The 11,457-nt window shown below is 31.3% G+C and overlaps 1 protein-coding gene across 1 annotated transcript in view; it reads left to right on the top strand.

Moving 5' to 3' along the window:
* LOC107452946 (uncharacterized) overlaps window positions 1-10,256 on the top strand; it is a 13,862-nt gene extending 3,606 nt beyond the window's left edge. Inside the window, exons 2-3 of the mRNA XM_016069574.3 lie at window positions 1,375-1,920; window positions 8,808-10,256. Coding sequence (XP_015925060.2) covers window positions 1,375-1,920; window positions 8,808-9,068 — 807 coding nt within the window. The 3' untranslated portion in view covers window positions 9,069-10,256. The remainder of the gene's footprint in view (window positions 1-1,374; window positions 1,921-8,807) is intronic.
* The last annotated feature ends 1,201 nt before the right edge of the window (window positions 10,257-11,457 follow it).

Raw genomic sequence — 11,457 nt, 5'->3', positions numbered from 1 at the left:
TTTTTGAGTGCTCCTCACACTATTGTATTAATATATTTTGCTTTGGCTTTATTGATACAATATCAGAAAGCACTCTGTTTTGCGGATATAATCGTGTGGGCTGAAGAAAAGATTATATCTTTTTTTTTCCGTTTTTTTTATTAACAATTCATTTTTTTTTTTTAAATAAAATGTTGTTTGTTATTTTTTTACTTATTATTTCCCACCCCCTTTTTTTCATATGTCTATTATTTTTCTTTGTTTTATTCTATTAATAATTTGGAGATATATTCTGGTTTTAAAAATGAGATAGAAAGTACCTTCTGCAGGTGAAGGTAACTTCATTTCTTTATCAGTAGAGCCAGTCCAACATTTAAATGAGACTTTCATTTATATTTCAGTGTATAGTACTTTCTCCAAACAATAACAATTTAGTAATCGAATCACGCAAATCCCATTGGCAAGATCTTCAACTGGATGGTGGATAAGTTGGTATCTAGAAGAAAACATACGTTTTTTAATACTGATTTCCGGCAGCATGTAATAATATAGGCAGAAAATTAAAAAAAAATAGAGTAATACCTGGTTTGTGTTAAAATACCTGGTGCTAAAACCCCAAGTTTAAGTGTATTATAGTGCAATGAAAGCGGAAATATTCAATATCTAATGGAACCCTTTACAAAAAAAAACCTACCAGTGTTTTTAATATACTTTAACAGTATTAGAACTTTCATTCTAAAATTAATTATAGTAAAATAACCGGCAGCAGTATGTCCTACCAATTAACCACAAAGTTTAAAGGTTAAGAACATTCTTTACCTTTACAGTTTTGAAACCGCTTGCAACTGGTATGGTTATAATACCAAGAGTACAAAACTATATGGTTTTTAAACCATTTACAACTAGCTTAGCTTCAAAAGCGTAAAATAAAATTTTAGTGGACAATGGAACTAGGTTTTTCGTTAGGTAATAGGCATTGTAGAATCCAGGACACAACTGGAATACAAGACACTGGAAACTCGTGTGTTGAAAGGACTGAGGGAATATTGTTGTCTGGCACTCGAGCCGACGATCTGTCGGTCATGAGGTTGACAGATTCACCCTCTCGGCTTTAATATACATCTATCTGCAAGGAGCTAAGTGACTTCAGTGGGTGGGCTTAGTTGGTGCGATAAAATTCTATTTGTTTAACTGTATTAAGTGAAAGCAGTTAATAAACGATTTTCCTCATAGTTGACAGTTTGAATACCATCTTATTTATAGTTATGAGACTGTTTTGCTTGAATATTGAAAAATAACAATTAAAAACATTTATTTATTTAACCATATTTACTGTGAAATTTCTAACAATGTGAAATTTAAGTTGTATAGCTTGGTTTCTAATTGCATTTTCAGATTATATTTCTCTCCGTACTTACCACCATTGTGGTGTGCAATCCAATCGAAAGGTTAGGTGAAGAAGATGACATTCCTGTATACACTGAAAAAGTATCCCCCGGTAAACCAACAAAACCAGCAAGAGTGCCACGTTTTGAATCTAAAAAACTCTCATCAAGTTTAAAACCAGCTTCTTATCACCAATCAATTGTTCCAAAACCAGAAAACCACAGACCAGAACCCGTTTCAGTAAGGCCTGTTCAAAGGGTACCCAATCATTTACCGAATTCTGTAGTTGAGAATGAATATCCTAGATTGAAACCGAAGAGAGACTACAGAGCACCTAAACAAGCTTATTCTGCTCCGCCATTAGGAGTCCAATATGACGATGAAGTACCAAATGAACATGGTTTAGTTCATGACTATGCACCACGCAGACACCAGAGTCCATCAGAATACGGTACAGCAGCTGGAAACGCACCTAAATTAAGATATCTACCGGCACCTCAAAGATTGGAAGTAGCTCCAGCAACTCATAATTCTGAGTATGATTCGGCTCCTTACGTAAGTTAATATCTCTAAGTTATCAGACAAAATTTTACGTTTAAAAATTTACCTTTTTTGCAAGTAAAATCAATGTTATTTTAGTTTAACGTAGGTTTTTAAATATATTTGTGTGATAAGTCGGCTAGAAAATTTCTTGAGAACTATACATTAGTTTTTTAGAACTATATATTTTTTATATATTATTTATTTTACTTTGAAATATTGTAAGTAATGTGATTTAGCTGCAATGTAATTTTTTTAGCAATTTGTGTTAAACGTTTGAAAATTTTAATCCTACAAAAGCGAAATAGCAGTTTTTTGTATTAATCACCTTCCAATCTCAGACATATGCCCTAATTCACATTAATTCTGTTTTTAAAAAAAAAAAAACACTGGAGTTCAAACTTCAGATTATTTTCAGATTTGGTCAAGACTGGTTTCAGATCTGGTTCAGGTCTGGTTCATATCTTCTGAAATACGACGATATTTAGTTTGAACAAAAAATAATCATTCAACAGTTTTAATTCATGCATATGACCATGCCTAGCATTCGCTGGAGTCAGAAGGTATGAAACAATGGTTAAAGAATCTAACAACGAATCGGTTATAGTGAGTATGGCTTTCTCTTATGCACATACAGACTCACACAGTTATTTTAAATAGAGAAGTTACATACTGAAAATAAAGTTATTTAGGAGATCCGTGTCCCAATTATTCAGTCACTTCATTCTTATACCTTGGATGGATGTCAAATTGAAGGTGCGAGTTCCAATTGCCCTCACAGAGGCGTCTCAGACATAATATATGGAGTAGAGACCTGCCTATTCGTTTTTCAAAGACCTAGAAGGGTGAGAGGCCTTTCAACATGAAACCTGAGTAGACCACCAAATCTCCTCATGTAGATTATTTGAATATTGGAGAAAAGATAACAAATTTCTCCATCTCTATAGGAAAATATGAGCCAAACCAAGACCTACTATTTGCACACTCAAACAATGACCATCGTGCTTTGATGGTCTAAGACAACAACCTACGGAATGGCAGCACGCCTCTCCATTTGAAAAGAGACACTTTAATTTGAGGAAAATATAGGGATTAGATCTCGGAAATTTATGTTTATATATTAAGAAAGTACAGTTGACCCTTATTTTATTTACGTCGGCGGTAAAACGCAGCTACATAAAGCTCGCATGATCGACGTTTTTTTGGAAAGTAAAGACAATCGTCGGATGAATTTGCCAGACAAAACTTCAGACCTCAATTCTATTGAACATCTGTGGGGCATTTCGGGGAAGGTGATAGAAAATCGTAATCTTCCTACAACATCAATCTAGAAAGCAGAGTTGCTGAATGATTAAAAGCAATCGCTTTCTAAACTGCTTTATTTCAAACATAAAAACACTTTGTAAGTCTGCATATCTGTGAAAATAGAATGATTATATTTTTTTAATTTACTAACTCTTAATTCCTAATTTCAATAAAATCTGTGTGATAATTATGGAAATACTTGACTAAATCCATAAAATCCTTTAATTTCAAACAACAGTGAGTTATTTATAATGTAGAGAAAAAAAGGTACAATTGCAATTTTAAAGGCAGTATGATAAGTAAAATTGAAAAATAATCATACTAAACAAAAGGAAATTTAAAAAATAACAATAAGATATAAATTTAAAGTAAAATAAAAAATATTTTAATGAAATTTTAAAAAATTTCAACTTGATGAAATAAAAAGCAAGAAAAAATTTGATGAAAAGACAAAAACGAGATATCAAATTATGTAAACTTGTGTATTAAAATTTGTTTTCACGAGAGAATTATTTTTTTTAAATTCTTATTGGCTTAGATTTATAGCTATTGTTTATTTTATCTCTTTCTTATTTTATGAGCAAAAAAATTAAGGACAGATTGCTACTTATTTCTATACGTGCTTAAAAAAACCGTTAATTTCATTAAAAAAATTCGAAGCTTACTTCTAATTTATTTTTATTTATTTCCAAAGACACAGAAAATATTTTTCATATTTAGATTGCATATTTTGAAAGAAATGACTTCTATTACCATTAATAATTTTTAATATTAATAATTCTGCATTAAGAATTTTTTTTTTACTTAATTTTTTGCTAACTCTAATTTAATGCCAGATAGACACAAATATAAATGCTAGATTTACCAAAATTATCCTTTTAGTATGTTTTTAGAAAATATACTGTTGTTGTTTCTAATGCTACTTGCAACACTAGCAAACCTGCTTGGTGAAACCGAGCAAATTTAAGGCAGAGGGTGCTTTTCTTGTTTTTCAGTGGCGCCATCTGTGGCCAAGAATACGACTTCAGCCTCACACACGTCACATCCGTTTATAGGGCGGACCCATTAATACATCCATTCAATCATCCACAGATCCTGGATCAGTACCCCCAGAGGTATTGATTTGTTATGGGAACATGGAGGACTTTGAGACTCGACAGATTCAACGTGCATCAGTCACCACGGGGAGTCTTCAGTCGGCGGGGTTCGAACCTACGAACTCTCGGACATGGGACCAGCGCCCTACCGACCAGGCTATCCCGGCCCCGAAAATATACTTGAAAATATACATAAAACTAAGTTATAACTCTATATTTGGATACATTTGAGAGATTGACTTGAGCAATTTCGAATTGTCCCTTGAAATTTGAATTTCTATTCCAAGTCCCATTAAAAAGAGGTGTCTTAATTTAAAGATCTCTTAACTTCAATAAGAGATTTCATTAATTTAAAAAAATAATGAACAGAGTTTTTTGTTGAAATCCATAAAGAATTTTTCAAAATGCAGTTATTTGCTACGCTCCATACTCGCACATAAAATATGCTTGAAATAAATTTTCACCAATTGATAATTAATCTTAACCTAACTGTTGAACCTGAAATTTGAACACGCCATAACTTAAAATTTTATTCTAAAACATTCATTAAGTAATAATTAATCAATAGTTGGAAAAACAGTTGGGAAAATGCTGATTTTATTTCATAACCGCCGTTAAACAGCCACCCAAAATTTTCTGCTTACGACTACCAATGTTCAACTTCATATCCTTGTAATTTTGAACCTCATGCAGAACCCAAGGGAATTCCTGGATCAAGTAGTGGGAGAAATTTGCCTTCATGGAGGACATTTTGATGAAACTAACCTGCATTTGCGTTACACAGGGAGGAAAATCAAGAAAACCTGGGACGGTTAACCAGACAATAAGGGGATTCTAACCCATTTTCGTCTACCACTAACTATATTTTACGTCAGCACTGTGGTGGGTACGAGCCGGGTTCGGTATTCGAATCGACAAGCCATTGCCGGGATTCAAACCCGGTTCACCTCATTGGGAGGAGAGCGCTCTATCCCCTGAGCCTCCACAGCTCGAATAATACTGATTTNGTCGCACGGAGAATATCAAGTCGATAGTCAATTTCACGCCAGGTAGCGGCAAGCATGTCGGCATCCACAGAGACTATTGCGGTTGTAATTCTGGCTTTTAGGTCATCAATGCTCCACACGATCCCCCCTGTTAACATTGTCCTTTATAAATCTCCAAAGAAAAAAATCCAGCTGCGTTATATCAGGGGATCTGGGTGGCCAAGGAATTGGACCTCCTCGCCCAATCTATCTTCCTGTCTCATCAGTCGTCGGTCTCATCAGTCGTATGCTTAGACATGTTGGAAAACTTCGTATTTCCACAACTAGACGAGCTTCAGCCACATGTCTTTTTGCAACAAGATGGTGCACCACCTCATTAGGGTATCATCGTTCGTAGTTGAATGACCATTTTCCAGGAAGATGGATTGATATTCACCGTGCGACGAAGGGGGCACACGTGGAAGTTCATTGACAAGGGTCATGAAATTTTTTGAGTCTATCTAACCATTTGTGTTATTAATTTTAATCTATCTTTATTATTTTATGAGTTATTAAGCATCAAAATGGGTCCGGGACTTTATAAACACCCTGTATATTTGTGTGATAAGTCGGCTAGAAAATTTCTTGAGAGCTATACATTAGTTTTTTAGAACTACATATTTTTTACATATTATTTATTTTATTTTGAAATATTGTAAGTAATGTAATTTAGCTGCAATGTAATTTTTTTAGCAATTTGTGTTAAACGTTTAAAAACTTTAATCTTACAAAAGCAAAATTGCAGTTTTTTGTATTAGTCTCCTTCCAATCTCAGACTAATTCCCTGATCCACATTAATTCTATTAAAAAAAAACACTGGAGTTCAAACTGGTTTCAGATCTGGTTCAGATTTTCTGAAATACGACGATATTTGGTTTGAACAAAAAATAATCATTCAACAGTTTTAATTCATGCATATGACCACGCCTAGCATTCGCTGGAGTCAGAAGATATGAAACAATGGTTGAAGAATCTAACAACGAATCGGTTATAGTGAGTATGGCTTTCTCTTATGCATATACAGACTCACACAGTTATTTTAAATAGAGAAGTTACATACTGAAAATAAAGTTGTTCAGGAGATCCGTGTCCCAATTGTTCAGTCACTTCATTCTCATATCTTGGATGGATGTCAAATGGAAGGTGCGAGTTCCAATTGCCCTCACAGAGGCGTGTCAGACATAATATATGGAGTAGAGACCTGCCTATTCGTCTTTCAAAGACCTAGAAGGGTGAGAGGCCTTTCAACATGAAACCTGAGAAGACCACCAAATCTCCTCAAGTAGATTATTTGAATATTGGAGAAAAGATAACAAATTTCTCCATCTCTGTAGGAAAATATGAGCCAAACCAAGACCTACTATTTGCACACTCAAACAATGACCATCGAGCTTTGATGGTCTAGGACAACTACCTACGGAATGGCAGCACGCCTCTCCATTTGAAAACAGACACTTTAATTTGAGTAAAATATAGGGATTAGATCACGGAAACTTAGATTATATTTTCAGAAAGTACTTTTTTTATTTTACTGGGCGGTAAAACCCAGCTGCATAAAGCTCACGTGATCGATGATTTTTTGGAAAGTAAAGACAATCGTCGGATGAATTTGCCAGCCAGAACTTCAGACCTCAATTCTATTGAACATCTCTGGGGCATTTCGGGGAAGGTGATAGGAAATCGTAATCTTCCTACAACATCAATCTAGAGAACAGAGTTGCTAAATGATTGAGAACAATCACTTTATTTCAAACATAAAAACACTTTGTAAGTCTGCATATCTGTGAAATAGAATGATTTTTTTTAATTTACTAACCCTTAATTCCTAATTTTGTTAAAATCTATCTGGTAGTTCTAGAGACTAAAATCTATCTGGTAGTTCTAGACTAAATCCACAAAATCCTTTAATTTTAAACAACAATGAGTTATTTTTAATGTAGAGAAAGAAAAAAAGGTACAAATGCAGTTTTAAAGGCAGTATGACAAATAAAATTGAATCATATTAAACAAAATGAAATTTAAAATATAACAATAACATATAAATTTAAAATAAATATTAAAACTTTTCAATGAAATTTTAAAAGATTTCCACTTAATTAAATTAAAAGCAAGAATTCTGTATTAAGAACAAATTTTTATTTCTATGCTAACGTTAACTCAATGCCAGATAGACACAAATATAAAAGCTAAATTTAACAAAAATATTCGTATAGTATATTTTTCGAAAATATACTTGACAATATATAGGTATACAAAGATAAGTTATATCTCTACCTTTGGATACATTTGAGAGACTCTTTTGAACAATTTCGAGTACTCACTAGAAATTTGAATTTCTAGTCCCAGGAAAAAGAGAGATGGCTTAATTTTAACATCTCTTAACTTCAACACAAGAGTTCATTAATTTTAAAAAATTACGAACAGAGTTTTTTGTGGAAAGCCATAAATAATTTCTCAACACATAGTTTTTTACTACCCTCCATACTTTTACACAAAATATGCTTCAAATAAATTTTCGCATATTGATAACCAATCTAACTGTTGAACCTAAATTTTGAACACCCAATATCTTAAATTTTATTCTTAAACATTCATTAAGCAATGATCAATAGTTGAAAAAACAGCTGGCTAATAGATTAAAAACTTAAAAACACTGAATAATAATGATTTTATTTTATTTAATAAGCGTTGTTGAACAGCTGACCGAAATTTTCAGTTTGCGACTACTAATGTTCAATCCGTATTCCTGTAATTTTGAACCCCATTCAGAAGCAATGGATCTTTTGAATTGGGAGAAATTTGCTTTCATGGGTAATTTTTTGATGGAACTAACCCGCATTTGTGTTGCATGGAGAGGAAAACCACAGAAACCTCCCATGGTTAGCCTCTTGGCAAAGGGAACTCTAACCCATGATCAGTCTTTCACTGAAGATATTTTACGTCAACCCTGTGATCGGTGTGAGCCGGGTTTGAATTCGAATCGACCAGCCATTGCCGGGATTCGAACCCGGTTCACCTCAATGGGAGATGAGTGCTCTATCCCCTGAGCCGCCATGACTCGAATACTGATGCAAAAGGGCAAAGGGAATACTGATTAAAAAAAACTTTAGCACTTTCAAAAAATATATAAATAGGAAATAACAGTTGACATGTTTCAAGTAATCAAAGGAAAAAACAAGCGCCTATTTTCAAGACTTGCCAGATGTGAATGACAAGTCTTGAAGACAATGAATTCATGTCAGGCGCCGGTTTTTGAGCGCTTGGAACGTATCGACTGTTATTTCATATTTATATATTTTTCAAAGCAAATGAAGTTTTTTAATCAGGTAATATCTTATTTATTGTTGCTGTTGACGTATGCCTGTTTAGGCAGAGGGAATGCGATTGTTCTTGTTTTCCAGTGGCGCCATCTATGGCCAAGAATTATCTTATATATTCAACTGAATAATATAATTCTTTTTCTTATTTGTAACAGGATGAATCGCCTCAACCTTACATTTTCGGATATGAACTGAAGGATGAAAGTGGTGCTACTCAGAGTCGGAAAGAGCAAGGAGATGATTACGGTAACAAAAGAGGATCCTATGGTTACACAGATGGATATGGTATATATCGTGAAGTGGAATACGTAGCTGATGCCCATGGATTCCGAGCCATTGTGAAGACGAATGAGCCAGGCACAGAAAATCAAAACCCAGCTGATGTTGAAATACATTCCGAAGCAGCAAAATACTGAATATATTAAGAAGTGTATGTATTTTACTTGAACTATGATTGTTAAGTTTTGTTAGAGTTATATTTAGAAAAGTATTTAGAAATAATTGTCTATACAACGCAACATTTTAGATGAATGTTATATTGAATGAACAAGAACTTATTTTTAGAGTGAACTTTAAAATGTATTATTCCTCAGAATTCATTGCCATACGTTTTATTGATAATATTAATTTTCGTATAAAATATTTAAATAATACTTCTGTAATATAAATCAAATTTTTTCCTTAGTTTAAATTATGTATATAACAAATTAACTTATTTATTTTAAGCAGATTAAAATCTATATCTGAAGAAAATTAGAAATAATTTTAATTTTTTTTTTACTTGTAAACTGATTAAATAACACAAAGGAAGAAACACTTTCATAAGAAGAGCATTAGAAATGTTCGTTTTTACAGAAGTTTTTCAATGATTTTTTGCATTTGTTTGCAAATGATATTTGTACCGTATGTCAAAGACATTATTTTCATCTATTATTGTAAATACAAAGTTGATGTGCTGTATATTTATTTATAATTAAAAGAGTAGTATTTATAGATCACTCTAACAAATCTATCAAATAAAGATAAAACTAATTTATAAATTACTTTTCTAAATTAAACTTTTAAAATTGGAAAAGAATGAATGAAAAATCAACAAAAACTAAATAAATAAAAAATTTCTAAGCAAGGATTACTAAGACATAGAAAATTGATGATTAACTTCTGCTGCATTATTTCACTTTTTTAATTTTCATGCGTGCAATGTGCCAAAAACAATTGATATTAACTAACTTGCCTTCCACGTTAAAACTAGCAAAGCGAATTAAAATACAATTTACCATAAAACTTTTTAAATTATTATCATCCCTACTTAACATCATTACTACATTTAAATGAAATAAAGTGGCAATTTTTTCAAAGAAACGAAAATAATTTTTTTATCCAGGTTGTATTGTTAAATCTTTTGTTATTGAATTTATAGAATTATCATAATTCAAGCCATATTTACTTTTTTTCTTTGATTTTTTTCTCTCATTATTTATATTCATTGTTGTTTGCATAAATGTTTAAAAAAGTTGAATGAAAGAGAGTTTATTAATAACTTGTATTTACTTTATTTATTTTTATTTATTACCATTGAAATAAACATTTCTTTATGTGTGTGTGTTTACTGTGAATTATTTTCACACAAAATCTAAAATAATAATTGATGCACACTGTAAATATTTGTTTGCTAAATCTTTTGTAAGCATGGGATTTAAATTAGCATTAGTCACTTTATATTTTTTTTTAAAAATTTGTTTTAAATGGCCCTCTATGAATCTAAGTAAGTTAAAATTTTAATCTCAGATCTCAGTTAATCTCAGATTAGCAAAATATACTAGTTTTTTTAATAACATTCAAGACTTAATTACTCATTTTTTAATATCACTTAAGACTTCTTTTTTGTTGATAAAATTAAAAGACGTTTACCTTGACATTACCTTATTTTATTTTTTATCTTATATTTGCCGATGTAATCAATTTTAAATTGATCATTTTAGGTAGTAAACTAAGAAAACAAAATTAGAGAACAATAACTCGAAAAGACCTTACTTTTATTAAAATGAAAATTCTGTGAAAAATTAGTTTATTTAAGAAAAAAAAATTATAAAACAGATTCGTTATTCACTACATAAATCAAAATACAAATACCTGTTAAGGCAAATTTAATTTCATTTAAAACTATCAAATGGATATCATTCAGAAACAATGCAATTTGAATAATTTACTTATTTTAAAAAATTCAAAAAAGCACAATAACATTTTGGCACAGTTACTACACCGGTGTGCATTTCTATATTTTTCTGATGCTCTAATTACAAGTAAAAATATATTTTGATGCTTTTTTAATTATAAAAATCAGCCTAATAATTACTAAAAACAACCTGTTAGATTATCAAATTATATTCGTACTAAAATATAAAATCCATAAAAGTAATTTGAATTTTTATTTCCTTCATATTCAAAAATTTATCAGTAATTGGCTTTGTAAATTAAAAAAATTTTAATAATAAATAATTGTTTCTCTTAGATCTAAATAGCTGCAAATAAGTGCACATTTTGAAAAACTGTTGCTTAGAAGTTAGCCGCATTTGGTTTGGTTATGGATTTTACCTTTAACGCAGAAAAAGATAACGGCGTTTCATGCTGTATTTCATAATAATAAATTATTAAAATGCTAGATATAATATTTTTAACTTATTTTGACCTAAAAAAATACAACATAATGAAAAAGTTTGGAAAATATATTCAATAAAAATATCTGCGTAAAACGGCTTAAACTTAAAAGTGAGACTCTTATTCATTCTGTATTTTCAGAACTTA

This window comes from Parasteatoda tepidariorum, chromosome 4 (assembly GCF_043381705.1).
Source record: "Parasteatoda tepidariorum isolate YZ-2023 chromosome 4, CAS_Ptep_4.0, whole genome shotgun sequence".
In the NCBI taxonomy this organism is placed as follows: Eukaryota; Metazoa; Arthropoda; class Arachnida; order Araneae; family Theridiidae; genus Parasteatoda; species Parasteatoda tepidariorum.
The sequence above is the reverse complement of the archived record's forward strand: the minus strand, read 5'-3'. Positions and strand labels throughout refer to the sequence as shown.